Here is a 16,471-nt window from a genome sequence, read left to right as displayed (position 1 = left end):
TTTGGGGATAGTGGTCTTGTTCACCCTAATGTACAGTTCCTTCCCAGAAATGTACTAAAATGTATGTTTTTTCTGTTTTGTTTTAATTTTTGTTTTAAATCGGCCAGATGCACTCAGGACATTTTTGCAGAAGACGGCACCTGCAGGAGAAAGGACGCCTGATTCGCCTCCCTCTAAACTTTGTAAGTAGCCTTCAGAGCTAGTACTATTGTTGCTGTTATTTAGGGTGACAAGACGTTCTCTTTTAGCCGGACATGTCATCTGTTCGAGATCTAAAAAATGCCCGGGATTCAAATAACGTCAGGGTATTTGTCGGATATTTGTGTTTCACTGGGTCTTTCACAATTTAGCTAATACGCCCTTACAAGTTTTGGAAAGGGTAAAAATGAAGCGCTCTCAACCGTCAGGAGCACAGAAAAGGAAGAAAAGGAAGGAAAAGGAGGAAAAGAAAAACAAGTATAGAGGTAAGACTTCTCATCTCAGCCATTAAGCTGTCCAACGGGGAAAATGTAGGACGTTTCATTGCTGTCACTTAGGCTATCTATAGCTAGCGTCTGTTATTTTGCTAATTTATTAGTAAGCTATTGATAAACTAGATGGATGTCAAAAGACCAGTTATCTGGATAACGTATGCTTGTTATGAAAAGTACCATTGCTGTCTGCATACGTTCTGTTTAGTGAATACAAAAAGTAGCTACATACACACAGTAACCATTTTGGGGATAGTGGTGTTGTTCACCCTTATGTACAGTTCCTCCCCAGAAATGTACTAAAATGTATATGTTTCCTGTTTTGTTTTAATTTTTGTTTTAAATCGGCCAGATGCACTCAGGAAATTTTTGCAGAAGACGGCACCTGCAGGAGAAAGGACGCCTGATTCGCCTCCCTCTGAACTTTGTAAGTAGCCTTCAGAGCTAGTACTATTGTTGCTGTTATTTAGGGTGACAAGACGTTCTCTTTTAGCCGGACATGTCATCTGTTTGAGATCTAAAAAATGCCCGGGATTCCAATAACGTCAGGGTATTTGTTGGATATTTGTGTTTCACTGGGTCTCTCACAATTTAGCTATTACACCCTTACAAGTTTTGGAAAGGGTATTTCCCTTCTTGCGCTAGCTCTGATTGTAGCGAGAACTGTCATTGGTCGACCGCCTTCCCAGTGTTGCCGATCCAAATACGATCATTTTGAGCCTCTGATACGATAAGCCATTTCCTATCTGGCAACACTGAGCACCTTGCAGCCTCCAGTAGTTGCATTGTTTACAATAGTACATGACACCTGTTTTAAAAAACATTTAATTGCTGGGAGGGGGCAGGGTCATCTGCGTTTAAAAAAAGATTTCCAAAAACTCAGAAGTGTCCTCTTTTTAACAAACTCAAATCTGGTCACCTTACATAATCACATCACAATAATACTACACATTTTTTATCAGTAGCCTAGTACTATTTAGCCTGGTAGCAGTGGTGGCAGTAATCGTAATTTATCTACTACAAGTTATAAAATGTATTTGTACAATGCAACTATGTGGTAGGATGATAGAAATTACCAAATGCAATTGTGTAACGAACAGCATGGATAAACTCTGTGTTTAAATACAGCTGCAGGAGAAGGGACATCCAGTAGCGCTCAAGGGGCCAGTAACACACAGGCCACTGAGGCCAGGAACACACAGCCTGCATCAGGTGAGTCTATTTAATAGTATTTATTCAAGCCACATCCATACTTTAAAGTGTATTGTTTTGCACAGTTTATGGAGTTCATTTAATAATAATAATAATAATAATAATAATAATAATAATAATGTAATACTTTGAGTGTGTAATTCATTATTTAAAATAATATAAAGAAAATGTTCTGAAACTATTCTGGTGTTTGTTGTCCATGCACCATTTATTGTTGAACTAGAATAGTCGGGGGGGGGGGGGGGGGGGGGACTCAAGATCGCCTAGGGCATCCAGGGCTAGAGCTGGCCCTGTGTGTGTGTGTGTGTGTGTGTGTGTGTGTGTGTGTGTGTGTGTGAGAGGTGTGTCAGGGAACAGCTCAAGCAGGTTCACAGATACACATCCATTCTATTCAGTCAGATGAATGAATGTGCAGTAAAAGAGGCGTCGCTGCTTTGCTTTGTATGTGGGATTTATATTCTAAAATCTTAGCAATGTGCCAAGTCATGATGACTGTTCAAACAAGACAGCATACATATAACCTAGGCTTAGCCCATATGAAGCAGAGGAACGCCAGCCTACAAAATATTCTAGTGTTCTCACTCATCTTATTTTTTTTGTAAAAACCCAAGAAGGATTACAAAGTAAGTGATCACTGCACGACTACCTCATCTTCTATATGCCTAGCTGTATTCACAATACATGTCTAATAGTAACATTCAAATTGAGTAATTGTTATGTGATGTCACATTGTAGGAGTTAGAGTGTGGTCAATGTAGTTACATTCTCTGTCTTGGTACGGGTGAATTTGCTATTTAAAAAGAAAACTCTTTAAAGCAACACTATGCAACAATTTGACACTTTTTGAGGTATGGTTTGCTAGGCAACTAGTTTTGGTACAATCCTCAAATTAGTTTTGATAGAATATGGTCATGTGAAGGACAGACAGTCTTTCCCACTAGCCATCCAGGATCTCCAGTATATAGTTCTCTGTTCCGTGCTGGAACACCCTGCAAAATTGGAAGAAAAGCTTGACATTGGCAGCTATAGCTACTGCCAAAAGACACCAGCTAGTGTGTTGGTGAGCTTCTATTAGTGCCAACTGGGCTGTTGATGGTGTTTGGGAGGTTTTTGCATGCCTTTTAGGTAGTTAGCTTGCTAGTTTTGGAACAGAACTACTTATTGCTGCTTTAAACTTTGCTGTTGAAGACAAGTGTCACTGGTGTATGGGTAGAAAGCCTGCATATGCCGGTGCCTACAACAACAGTGCCTTGGCAACTAAGAAAACAAAACTAACTAACGTTACCCAGTTTATGGCAAGTAGTTTGCTAATAAATATGATGATTCAATGGTATAGTAATACTGATTTAGCCACTGTTCGCCGTTTTGACGGTGACACCAACATCAGGTGCATTCCATGACTAGCCTCCGAACATTATTATTGCTCTGTTATCTCAGCAGCCGTTTTGCACCAAGCACTTCTCAGCTTTTGCTATTCTATAATATTTGTGTAATGATTATGATGGACTGTCTTGTGTTTGCAGTGGCTTTTGTACTGACATACTTCAATGTGAGAGGTGAGCATATTATATTTATCAAACAGATAGAAAGTGTGTGTGTGTTGTGTGTAAGCATGCGTGTGGGTGTGTATGGATGTGTTGCATGCAAGCGTGTGTTTGTGTGTGTTGCGTGCCAGTGTGCGTGTAGTGTGCGTGAGTTCGTACATACAGATAGAATAACGAGAAAAACGCAACCTCTTGTCATAGGTCGCGCTGAACCAATCCGGCTGATGTTGAAAGATCAGGGGAAGGAATGGACTGAGATTACTGTCACCATGGAGATGTGGCAACAAGGCGCCCTGAGGGAAAGTTGTGTGAGTTATTTAGAGTGCCACAAGATAACTCGATAACGTTTCATAAAGTGATACCAATTCTTTATCTGTGTCAAAAAATAGTATTTATTTACTATTTTGTACCAGAAAATACAGTACAGTAAAAGTCTACGTAGTACTTGCCTGGTGCATTTTCATGAACTAGGTTTCATTTTGTCTGTGCACTGTTTAAGCGAACAGGCTCTGGTAGTCAGAGCAACTAGAATCACAGACTCAAGCACGAGCCCAAGAGATCGAGATCAGTGCATACTACATGTTAATGACATCCACAGGGAATCAATGCTCACTTCTGGAAAAGCAACATCAGCAGCAAAGCAGATCAACAACACTATTAGTCTGGGTTTTAATATCTTAATAAGAATTAATCTCAAATGTGAGTCATATAACTAATGAGGTTATCAGTTATTTTGTCTCTGTGACTGTTTTTTTCTTCTTTTTTTTTTTTTTTAAGTTATTTGGCCAGGTGCCCAAATTTCAAGATGGAGACCTCACTCTGTACCAGACGAGTGCCATCCGTAGACATCTGGCTCGAAAGTTTGGTACGTGCAGTGTGTGGACCGTGAAAGTATTTGTATAATTTGGATAAAAGGATGGATTTGATTAAATTGCTTAATTGATTTTTAGGAGTGTATGGAAAAGATGACAATGAGGCCTCCCTAATTGACATGATGGATGACTCCCTACAAGATCTCCAGACCAAATACTTTACACTGATCTTTCAGAACTATGTGAGTTGTGAAGTTGGGACAGTAAGGTTTAGTAGGAGGTTTGACGTAGACTTCATGCAATTTACAAAAACTGTGTGTGTGTGTCTGTGTGTGTGTGTGTCTGTGTGTGTGTGTGTGTGTGTGTGTGTGTGTAGGACACACACAAAGAGAACTACATCAAAGAGCTTCCACGCCACCTGGCTCCGTATGAGAAAATCCTGGCATGTAACAAAGGAGGTTTCCTTGTTGGAAAACAGGTAACCGCCGAATCTATTTAACATTACAGCGGCACATAGACAGAAAAGTCCTCACCCTGTCTGGAAAACTACAGCCTCAATCTCAATGTTTGCATCTAATATGGGCACATTCTTATCAGGACTCTTGTGTCAGATCTCCTTTGCAGACTATCTCCTGTTGCTCCTGCTGCAGCACCACCAGGTCCTCAGCCCCACTGCTCTGGATAACTTCCCAGCCCTTCAGACCTACAGAGATAAACTGAGTGCTCGTCCGAACATCAAGGCCTACATGGAGAGTGATGCTTACAGAAACAGAGCCATCAGCCCCAATGGAAAGCAATGAACCTGAGCTTTGATTAGAAACAGCCAGCACTGAAGCAATTATTGTTGTCAAAATGTTTTGTACTTGAACAATAAAAAAACAATAAAACTACACCAAAGTCTTTCGTGTGTGTGTTGTGGTCTGGAAGTGTAATCCTTCATCTCCCCCCGGCCAAGCCCGCCCGGCCCGCCATGGACTGCACTCTAACACTTGATGCACCTTAATATGGAAATATGGAGATATGGAAATATATTGCTTTTATTATTTTTATTATTATTATTTTATGTATGATATTTATGAATCTATTTATTAATTGTTATTTATTATTATTTAGCTGTGTAAGAAGTCTGGTTGCCTCTACTGTCTCGTTGTCTTTGTGGCCATGACAAATAAAGTACTTTGAACTTTGAACTTAGTAAGTGCACACAGTTGGGTAGGCTATAGCCTAATATTGCTGTGTTTATGGCCAGTCTTCTGTGACTGCAGCAGCATGTTTTCTATGGCAATAGAATGCTTATTAGAAAGAGCTTTAAAGCAGCAATAAAAAGTTCTGTTCCAAAACTAGCAGGCTAACTACCTAAAAGGCATGCAAAAACCTCCCAAACACCATCAACAGCCCAGTTGGCACTAATAGAAGCTCACCAACAACTGGTGTCTTTTGGCAGTATACAGTGCCGCTAGAAAGTATGTGAACCCCTTGAGCAGTTAGGAGTTTTCTTTTGTTTTACCATGATTTAAAAAAATGTCATCACCAATTTTCCATAGATGAAATGTCAGGTTTATGTTTATGTACTTATTTAGAGGGAATTGTATGAGTAGCCAAAAAACTACATGAAACATGGTATTAGTGTATGTTCAAAAGTAAGTGAACCCCCAGCTGCATTGGTAAAGTCAAGCAGTTAACAGATTCATTGAAACATATTTGGGTGCTTAATTAGTCAATTAAGCAAACCAATCAAATGAGACATCCTTAGGAAAAGGGTTGGGCAACACAGATTAAAAGAGAAGGGAAACCAACCAAACTACTGTAGTGCCAAGGTGTACCCACACAGATCAACAATGCCGAGAGGAAAGGAGATATAACGAGGACATCAGGAAGAAGGTACCAGGATATGCAGTTTGGTCTCTGTTCCGTGCTGGAACACCCTGCAAAAATGGAAGAAAAGCTTTCACAACATGACATTGGCAGCTACAGTGCCGCTTGAAAGTATGTGAACCCCTTGAGCAGTTGAGAGTTTTATGGTGTTTTACCATGATCAATGTAAAACAACATAAAACAATGTAAATGACTTGGCACATTGCACATTTTTTTAAATATAAATTCCACATACAAAGCAAAGCAGCGACACCCCTTTTACTGCACATTAATTGAGTTGACTGAATAGAATGGATGTGCATCAGTCAACCTGCTTGAGCGGTTTCCTGACACACCTCAAACACACATACACCCACACCTTTACACAGCTTTCAATGTCATATATAGTATATGGCCCCCTACAAAAGAAAAAGGTAGATAAAACATAGTGCTCATGACATATCTAGCATGTGCCTCTTTCTCAGCTATCAGTCCTTTCTGAAGCAGTGAGGTATTACTGGACCATACCTCAAGTCATGGGTCATGTAGTTGTTAAATGAAACGCCATCATGTGACTGAGCAAAGAAATGGCAAATTCCAGACACTACCTTGGAGGGATAGTCAGACCTTTTCACCAACTTCTCCTGGGTCTTTGAAGACAGACATGCAAAGTAACAGGCAAGAAACTTTGGACCGTGGGCCAGTATTTTTCCTTTGTTGTGGAGGCCCAAGTTACTTGCCGACCCCTGGCATATGGTCATGTGAAGGACAGTCCTATGTCTTTCCCACTAGCCATCCAGCCACCTGTGCTATACTGCCAGAGTTTGGGTTACTGCCTATTTAGACACTGCGATAGGTGCCCCTTACATGACCTCGCAACAACTAGGCCTACATGGAAAATGGATAGGTCTAAAAATATAACTAATGATAATAAACCATGTGAATGAGCCCATTGGTAGTCTGTTTGAATAATTTCATTATTTTAATGAACTCTATCTTAGCCCCCTCTGTCAATATAGCCTCACCTATTGTGTATAACAGCAATGATGGACTTCTTTCAACATTGAGCCTCCTAATTAGACCTAGGCTACTACTTGGAGTCTATGTTAGGCTACATTTATTTTTGAAATAGCGCGCAGAGAGAAGTTAGTAAAGAATTAGTCTTTGTCAAAAAGTCTGAAGAGGAAAGTTGACAACCAAAACAGAGCCTATAAAGGGGAATGAAAGAAAATGTTGCGTTTATTTTACCCGGTTTCACTAATGGAAAGCCCACGTGTCTCATATGCAACGGGCTGAAGTTCATTTATGACGAGGGATGAAATTAAGAATGCATTTTATGGTGCCCTGCGGTTCTCTCTCATTTCTGCCCAATCAGTTTGCCTAATTTGTGAATCTGTCGACCGGAAGATGAAAGAAAAAAAAAACTCGGCTACGATCGGAATAATCTGACGGGCCAAAAAAGCGCTGGTAGGCTAGAATTGGCCGGGGGGCTGCCTGTAGCCGACCCATGCCAGATGCTATCAAAATATATTTGAGCATGGTACCAAAACTATATGCCTATAAAACCATTGCTCAAAAAGGGTAAAATTGTTGCATAGTGTTACTTTAATTTAGGCGGATTCTGCATCGTCTATTGTTAGACAAAAAAAAAATGTCTATTTGCATCATAAAATAGCAAAAGATAAAGATATTTCTTACTATAGAACCAGTGACAGAATAACCTACATGTATATCAGACCAGTTTTTCAATAAAAACTATTGCCATAACTTCAAATAATGTGGGGGAAATAAACAATGTGTGGATATCCATAAACAGTAGGCTACTGCCTCCATTCAGACTGATTTCAGCTCGACTTCCACGTCAGAGTGACTCATCAAAAACAGACGGCGACGTATAAATACACAACACCCAGCAAACGCTCCACTTCACGTTGCTCAGCGGCAGACGTTAGTAGTGTCTCTTGAAAAAGCCGATCAAGTCCCTGCACCACTCAACAGTAAGTAACTAGCATGAATGTATTCATTTCTTAGTGTTTGCACACAGTGATACTAAGCTATACTAATCTCACTGGAGTTTAGCTCGTTAACCTCTATATCTTCGAGGGGGTAGACATGATTGCGTACTTCTATCCAAAGGTCATACAGAATGAATCGTTGGTGGACATACCATCAAGCTACTTTGACACTAAAACAAACTGAGAACTACCGATAGCATGCACGAATCTGCTTGTCCACATGTACATGCAATCCTTTGTTGGAAGGTAGCTAAACTTGCACGAAACTCTGCGACTTCACTTATGCGTTTGTTTGCTCTTACAATGTGCAAAACGTGCTGCCTTCATGTTAAGCGGTATGCAAATAGAAAAATGCGGTATGCAAATAAAAAAATATCAAAGTGCAATATCAAAGTATCCTAGCAGATAAAAGCGCGTAACAGCTGTCTGCAAACCCTTCGCCAATGGAGTATTCGGGAGGGGCTTGTTGGCGAGTTACCGAAGTGTATAACTTCACCCGGACATATTTACTACAAAGTTATCATCCGTGATCGCGATTGCAAATCGGCTGCAGGTCAGACACTGCTACGATGGACTTACAGACGTGGGGGGTGGAATAAACATAGTATTATTGGGCTAGCACTACATACATTTTCATGTGGACTGTAATATATGTCATTAACAGATATTCTCTCGCTCACTTTCACAGTGCCTCCTTACACCATCACCTACTTTGCTGTGCGAGGTAGGTGGAATTCTTGAAGTATCCGATCACATGACTGACGCATGCGCTGTGTCTTGGTGGACTCCTAAGGGGAAACAAAAGCCACTAACCAACAATATTGAGTAGATGCACTCTTTTGTTTCTTTTGTTATCATACAATGATATGAAATATGAATCCCAAGCTCTTCTATGTGCAAGAATTTAAAAGCTAGAACCTTCCAGAACTGAAGGAAATGAAGACATTCTTGAATCTCCCACCTTTGACCTAGATCTGTATGGTCTATTGGCAAGAAAAAAAGAAATTGTTGGATCCATGGAATGTGACCCAGATCGAGGGACAAAGGACTTGGACTAATTTTTTTCTTTCTTTCTAACTCCGATTTGGTCAGACTATTGGTCTGGTGAAACCGTTGTGAAAATTCCTATGATCCGGTCCTAATACCAGTTGTAACTCATAGGGTCTTATTTTACGTCTTCTGTTGGGGTTGTGGTAAAGGATTGGGACTAGTTATTTCTGGTTATGGACATTTTACTGCAAGCTAAACTTTTATGGGTCACTGTTGTTGTGCGGTTGAGTAAATGGTGACCAGAACTTTTATGGTTTTGTGACTGTGTACAACATTCTTACAATCGGCAAACGACAGACCCTTGATGGGCAACTTCGTTTCCAGCTGCCTTTGCTCATCGATATTTATGGCACACAACTCATGAGGATGTAATACACTGGCAACCTAACTGCCTTTGGCATCCACCTGTGTGTGTTGACTTGCTGTTCTGTATCCAGGGCATGTCAGCAGCTGTCGTGTTGTGTTGTCACAGGGAGATGCGGGGCCATGAAGTTCATGCTGTCCGACCAGGGGCAGGAGTGGAAGGAAGTGGTGGTGCCCTTTGACGAGTGGATGAAGGGAGACCTGAAGGCCACTTGTGTGAGTGAAATCTCCTGGTCAATCACATTACAATCCCCCCAATAGACATTTGACATAAGTGTATTGGAATTGGAATGGCAGTCTATGCCTGTAATAATTATACAAATAAAAATAATAATTTTAATTCCTTCTGTTGTTGCCATTTAATGGCCTATAAATAATATCACTTAATGGCCTATTAATAACATCACTATCAGTGCCACTGCCATTTAATTCCGTCATGGAAGCTCTAGTGCTCTGTCCAAAAGCCTATGGCTTCCGTCTAGTAGTTCTGTAGTTTACAATTTCTTGAATCAAGAGTGTATTTTGCATCAGCTGTAAATTCAAACCCCACATTTTGCAGGTTTTTGGCCAGCTGCCAAAGGTCCAAGATGGAGATCTGGAGTTGGTCCAGTCCAATGCCATACTGAGACACTTGGGCCGTAACCATGGTAAGTCAGTACACAATCCATGGTTAGACACTGCACTTTGCCTTTGCTAAATCCACAGTACACACTCTGTCATCTGATGCTTCTTGTCTGCTGTCTGTTATCCATTGAGTATGACTCATTGTTGAGAACTAGTCAGGTGATCAGTAATTGATTAATTTAATTTCCTATGTGCACAGATGCGTATGGTAGTAACAACAAAGAAGCTTCCCAAATTGACATGATGAATGATGGTGTGGAAGACCTCCGTCTTAAATACGTCAAGATGATCTACCAGGAATACGTAAGTTTGCTAGTTTTAATAATACTTATTGTGCCCGTACTACGGATTTGCTTCATGTAGATCATGACTGTTGGAGATGGTTCCGCTAAATCACTTAATTTCTTTTAAATGTCAAGAAGACTTCTTTAATTTTATTTTTCATGTTTTATGTATTCTCCAGGATACCGGAAAGGATAAGTACATCAAGGAACTCCCTGATCATCTTTCCAAGTTTGAAGCTGTTTTGGCCAAAAACAAGTCTGGTTTCTTGGTTGGCGGCAAGGTACAGTAGATCATGGATGTATATGCATTATGCAGACAATAGGGTTGTTCCTAATATTAATTATTTATGTCTGTGTTTGTGTTCCTGTTACAGGTGTCTTTTGCAGACTACAGTTTGCTTGAAGTTCTTCTCAACCATCAGGTGTTGTGCCCCACCTGTTTGGACACGTTCCCAGCCTTGAAGGCGTTTGTAGCGATGATGACAGCCCGTCCAAAACTCAAGGCTTTCCTAGACTCTGAAGACTTCAAGAAACTGCCCATCAATGGCAATGGGAAACAGTAGTACTGTAGGTCTACTGATGACCAGGGGACTACCCCTACCCATCCTCACATTGGCACTTAGTGGACTTGCAGGCTGTGTGTCTCTTAACCTGTTTTTGGGGGTCCTCTTTTTTGTAGAGAATTGCTAACCATTGTTTGATAACTCTTTGTACACTTGCAATACAATGTTCTTATTATTGTGAATTAATAAACAAGCTAAATGTGAATTGAAAAATAATTTGCATCAGTGGCCTTCCCTGGTTTGTCTTGTACTTGTCATTTCATAGAGAAAAAGAAACTTGCACATGAATAACCCACATCATGGATGCTTTTTGATCAGTATAAACCACATGAACACCATGTGATCATCATATGATTGGTCTTTGGTGACCCAAAAGGATGTCTCTAGATCTAGATTTAGACTGCAGATCTACAAGGATTAGCATTCAACGGAGTTGAACAAGGTTGCCCTTTAGAGCACAATTTCCACAAGCTGCATTGTGTTGTATGTCGCATGGTGTTTTGCTCTAGGATATTGGCCTCAGTATTTATCAAACACTGCCTTGATAAGTTCCTACCCCCTCCACTGGGCCCTCCTGAAGGGCAATATGGAGATGCCGAAACAAATGCCCTAGGTGGAAAATATAAGGCATCTGTAAAGGGTTTCTTTTAAAATAATTTATTGAAGGACTTGCACATAACATGTTATACTCAGGAAGCGATGTTAAATTAATTGAATTTCACTGTCCCATGGAGGTACTCATAACCAGCAACCTAACCAATATAATAACTACCCAACCGTAGAAGCTGAGCAGCAAGCCACATCAACAACAAAGCTGCATTCATGAGCATTTAACGGGTTTTCAAGGAGGATTTTCAGTACAACATATTGTACTGTAATTCACTTACCACCAGGAGGCGCGCTAGAGCGAGACCTTACCGGAATTTACGTAGAACGTTACACACTACTCATTCCGTCTAACAACACACGCTGGTTATCTGGCTAGCTCTTAAGGGAAATACACGAGTCACTTTCAAAATGTCTGGTCTGGAGGAAATTTCACCTCCCGCTTTGGGCAGCCAAGAAGAAGACGGAATGAATGTGGAGAGTATGGATGGAGAATCAGAGATAGACTATGATGAGCCCCTAAGAGGAAGATATGTGTTTTACAGGTAACAATGCTAACGTTAGCTAACTGATCAGCTTCTCAGCTTACTCCCCTACCAAGTTAGGGTGTCATAGCTAGCTTGATTAGCTAATGGACGTTAGGAAGTACGATAGGATCGATAAACCTAAGTAGTAAACTAGACGTTAGCTATCTAATGGCCTAATATCTAATTTAACATGCATTGTAGATACAACGTGTCTTGACTTATTTCTTGTGAGTGTAGTGTTATAAGCTAACTGTTACAACGTGTAACGGTAGCTAACACGAATAGATAATTGGTGCTACTACTGTTGTGATTAAAGCTAGCTATAGTCAGTTAATTAGCCAGCTATTCGTTTGTGCACAAACGTTACACCCTAGTGCAACCAAGTAAGTTACAACGTTACTGAATCCCGTCACTGTCATTTGTGGTGGTGATTGTTTTCCAGGGATCGAAAAGAATGGGCTGATTTGGAGCCGGTTCCCCAAGACGATGGGCCTAATCCTGTTGTGAAAATTGCTTATTCTGACAGATGTAAGTAAAGTGTGTTTTAAGTAAGTTATGCTGTTTTGACTCGCCCTTAATTCCATTTTTAACACGTTTACAGACATCCATTCAGAGGCTACGGACAGTCCTGATTTTCTTTCCTAACGTAATCTGTCACCCACTTATTCTACCTGTAGTCACAGATGTTTACGACTACTTCCGTGCACTCCTGAAGAACGATGAGAAGAGTGAAAGGGCGTTTGCGCTGACAGGCGAGGCCATTGATCTAAATGCGGCCAACTACACCGTATGGTAAGATTTAAACGTAGTTATCTCGAATGTGTCATTGTCTGCTCCAAAGTCACAATACCATGCTTTGCAAACGTTGGGAAATGTGTCAAATGTGTGTAAATCCTCTACAGGCATTACCGGAGAGTTTTAATACAGGCTTTGGAAAAGGACCTGCGAGAGGAGATGAACTACATTACAAATATAATAGAGGATCAACCAAAGAACTACCAAGTATGGTGAGCATCGCTGGCCCCTATTCTGTCAACCTGTTTTCATGGTTCATCATGTTAATTATTTATATCCACTTTTGTAAACATTCTGTGAGACTGTATCTTGCTGTTTTTAACCTTAGCAGTAAACACAGACACACACACACACACACACACACACACAAATATATATATATACTATGTATAGCATATTTTATCAGACCAAGTTAAAATCATGTACATGCTCTCCAAACAGTACATCTGCCAGCTCAAAATAACCTCTGAATGAGGTGAAGAGTTTTTATTTATTATTTTAGAAAGACCACATTTTAGTGATGCATGTTGTCATCACTCCTTTGTATAACCACGGCTGTCAACTATTGAAGGACAGAGCCATAAATGCAGCATAATGATGGATTCCCTTTTTGACAGCCTCTTTTCTCATTGACATTGTCTTTATTGTCTTCAGGCACCACCGACGCATGGTAGTGGAGTGGCTGAAAGATCCCTCTGAAGAGCTGGAGTTTATAGCTGACATTCTCAGCCAGGATAGTAAAAACTACCACGCCTGGCAACACAGACAGTGGGTCATCCAGGTAGAACACGTCTTCACCACCTGTCTGACATAAAGCATATTAAGGCACCAAAATTAATTCTCAGTGTATCATGCTGTTCTTATTCTTTTGGAGTGTATTTTAACCTGTCTGCATCTCCTTGTGTGTGTGTGTGTGTGTGTGTGTGTGTGTGTGTGTTTCCGTGTATGTATGTGCATGCACATGTGCATATTTGTGTGTGGTTGTGGTTGTGTGGTCCGTGCGGTTGTGTGTTCCGTGTGATATGTCTGTCTGTCTCTGTCTCTCTGTGTGTGTGTGTGTGTGTGTGTGTGTGTGTGTGTGTGTGTGTGTGTGTGTGTGTGTGTGTGTGTGTGGTTGTGGTCCGTGTGTGTGTGTGTGTGTGTCATCTGTGTGTGTGTGTGTGTGTCCATATAACCCCAGGAGTATAAGCTATGGGACGGTGAGCTGGAGTATGTGGCGCAGCTGCTGGAGGAGGACGTGAGGAACAACTCAGCATGGAACCAGAGGCACTACGTCATCTCCCACACCACGGGCTACTCGGACGCCGCCATTCTCGACAGAGAAGTGCAGTGAGTGTCTACTAAGAGCCCAGCGGTCCTCACCTACACTGGCTAACCCTCACGCTACATTGGCTAACCCTCGCGCTACACTGGCTAACCCTCGCGCTACACTGGCTAACCCTCGCGCTACACTGGCTAACCCTCGCGCTACACTGGCTAACCCTCGCGCTACACTGGCTAACCCTCGCGCTACACTGGCTAACCCTCGCGCTACACTGGCTAACCCTCGCGCTACACTGGCTAACCCTCGCGCTACACTGGCTAACCCTCGCGCTACACTGGCTAACCCCCGCGCTACACTGGCTAACCCCCGCGCTACACTGGCTAACCCCCGCGCTACACTGGCTAACCCCCACGCTACACTGGCTAACCCCCACGCTACACTGGCTAACCCTCACGCTACACTGGCTAACCCTCACGCTACACTGGCTAACCCTCACGCTACACTGGCTTACCCTCAGGCTACACTGGCTAACCCACATGCTACACGGGCTAATCCGCACGCTACACTGGCGAAGGCTAGCCCTCACGCTACACTGGCTAACCCTCACGCTACACTGGCTAAACCTCACGCTACACTGGCTAAACCTCACGCTACACTGGCTAACCCCAACGCTACACTGGCCAACCCTCACCTACACTGGCTAACCCCAACGCTACACTGGCTAACCATCACCTACACTGCACTACGCATGCCGCCATTCTAAACAGAGAGGTGAAGTGAGCGGCTGCTCTTACCCTCACCAACTTCACCTACACAGACCCTCACTCACACTCGAATACAGCTAAGGGCAGGTTGAAGTTCTAGTCAGTCATAAAAGTATAGTGTAGCTCTGGTCCTCAGATTTCACATATGAAAACGTATATGAGACCATGCTTTACGTCTGGCCTCATGTTTTATGTGTATAAAATGCTCTGGTTAAACATGTGACTAGTGATGACAAGGAGATGCCCAGTAAAACAGACAGACAAGACAGAATCCCATGCAGTGCATTTACAGATACAGTTTCCTTTGGGAAGAGAGCCTTCATGGCTCTGTTCTCTCCTTGTGGACGCTTTTATAAGTGACTATAGGGTTACTCTAAATTGAACCCTGCATGTGGACGCTTTCATAAGTGACTGTATGGTAACTCCAGATTCAACCCTGCATAATATTACAGATTAATTTGCATTAACTACTGCACATGCCTTCATCTATTTGTCATGAAAAGTCAATGCTACATACTTATATCTGTATGATTGCAAATTATTTAAATTCTCGTCTTGACTTCTTGTCTCCTAGATACACTCTCATACAGATTAAGAAAGCTCCCCACAATGAAAGTGCTTGGAACTATCTAAAAGGGTATGTTTCTTTGTCACCAGTGTGCTAATGTCAATTGAAAAGAATGATGTTTATCTCTAAATTAAACATTGTGTTCACATCTTGGAGGAGTTGGTTGTAATGCTTGCCTGTGGCCAGTAGGGGTCGACGTCGATCCACTTCAATATGTGTCTTTCAGGATGTTGCTTCTGTTCCATCCACACATTATTTACACTTAGTTGAGAGAACCTGGTACTAATTGTTGATTCCGCCAAAGTCTTCAGGATTCAACATTAATACTTTTATTTTATCATCATATTTATAAAGTTTTTAAGCATCATCAACTTTTTGTAGCAGCATTGTCATTTTAAGCATCACCAAGCTTTGCTAATGCTAACGGTGTCATTCCTGTGTCCCTTCTTGTGGATGCAGCATTCTGCAGGACCGGGGTCTGGGCTCTCACCCGGGTCTGCTGGACCAGGTGCAGGAGCTGAAGGAGACGCACTGCTCGCCTTACCGCATCGGCTTTCTGGTGGACATGTACGAGGACGTCCTGGAGAACGCCAGCGGCGAGCAGGGCCACGAGCAGACTCTGGGCAAGGCCCTGGAGGTATGAGTACAACCCCCATACGCACTTCCACTTAGAATAGACTTGCGCATATATATTTACTTACTGCACACACACACATGCACACACACACACACACACACACACACTCACACCTCGGATCAGGAACAAACCCTGGGCAAGTCCCTGGAGGTCAGAATACAGCACTCACACACACATTCACACACATTCACTTACGGTGCAAACCCATGCCACCGTTGTGAGCGACTTCCATCGCTTTGAGTGGGCGTGGTGTAGCGTGTGGAAATAGCATACAGTCCAACTGTCAAAGACGACACCAAACAATCTCATTGGCTGCTGCCGGGAAATATCGCTCCTCATTTGCATAAGTTTCAACATGTTCGAATTTTCAACGGACGCGTCGCTCAGATCGCTAATTTACGTCACAATGGATTGGCTCCCATTGAAATGCATTGGGTTTAGAGATCGCGTCGCTCACAACGGTGGCATGGGTTTGCACCGTTACTACACAAGTACACTGTTTGTACAACTGGTTTAGTT

At 42.0% G+C, this 16,471-nt stretch overlaps 3 protein-coding genes across 3 annotated transcripts in view; all 3 read left to right on the top strand.

The window, feature by feature from the left end:
* Positions 1–385: 385 nt before the first annotated feature.
* Positions 386–4,838, top strand: LOC308369215 (glutathione S-transferase P-like; the record flags this gene model as incomplete). Its single annotated transcript, XM_080843557.1, has 8 exons — positions 386–464; positions 1,599–1,682; positions 3,206–3,238; positions 3,428–3,534; positions 4,004–4,091; positions 4,177–4,280; positions 4,415–4,516; positions 4,650–4,838. The coding sequence occupies 8 exons, from the start codon at positions 386–388 to the stop codon at positions 4,836–4,838; spliced, it is 786 nt and encodes a 261-aa protein (XP_080699683.1).
* Positions 4,839–7,785: 2,947 nt separating this feature from the next.
* Positions 7,786–11,026, top strand: LOC308369623 (glutathione S-transferase P-like). The gene is made up of 7 exons (XM_080844124.1): positions 7,786–7,889; positions 8,596–8,631; positions 9,430–9,536; positions 9,880–9,967; positions 10,144–10,247; positions 10,408–10,509; positions 10,603–11,026. Coding segments are annotated over exons 1-7 (627 nt in total). The 5' UTR covers positions 7,786–7,888; the 3' UTR covers positions 10,792–11,026.
* Positions 11,027–11,764: 738 nt separating this feature from the next.
* The window catches only part of fnta (farnesyltransferase, CAAX box, subunit alpha), a 7,926-nt gene continuing 3,219 nt past the window's right edge, over positions 11,765–16,471 (top strand). The window contains exons 1-8 of the mRNA XM_080843673.1: positions 11,765–11,942; positions 12,367–12,452; positions 12,602–12,716; positions 12,827–12,931; positions 13,374–13,500; positions 13,900–14,048; positions 15,322–15,384; positions 15,775–15,952. Of these exons, the coding sequence (XP_080699799.1) occupies positions 11,809–11,942; positions 12,367–12,452; positions 12,602–12,716; positions 12,827–12,931; positions 13,374–13,500; positions 13,900–14,048; positions 15,322–15,384; positions 15,775–15,952 (957 nt within the window). The 5' untranslated portion in view covers positions 11,765–11,808. The remainder of the gene's footprint in view (positions 11,943–12,366; positions 12,453–12,601; positions 12,717–12,826; positions 12,932–13,373; positions 13,501–13,899; positions 14,049–15,321; positions 15,385–15,774; positions 15,953–16,471) is intronic.

The sequence above is a fragment of the Sprattus sprattus genome, assembly GCF_963457725.1.
Source record: "Sprattus sprattus genome assembly, chromosome: 8".
NCBI classification, from domain to species: domain Eukaryota; kingdom Metazoa; phylum Chordata; class Actinopteri; order Clupeiformes; family Clupeidae; genus Sprattus; species Sprattus sprattus.
Note: the sequence above shows the minus strand (reverse complement) of the source record. Positions and strands in the feature narration are given on the sequence as shown.

Bases quoted from the DNA above. Each gene is read 5' to 3' on its own strand.
- LOC308369623 (XM_080844124.1), top strand. The intron at 9,537-9,879 runs GTGAGTGAAATC...CACATTTTGCAG, and splicing joins GAGACCTGAAGGCCACTTGT to GTTTTTGGCCAGCTGCCAAA. The intron at 10,510-10,602 runs GTACAGTAGATC...TTCCTGTTACAG, and splicing joins GTTTCTTGGTTGGCGGCAAG to GTGTCTTTTGCAGACTACAG.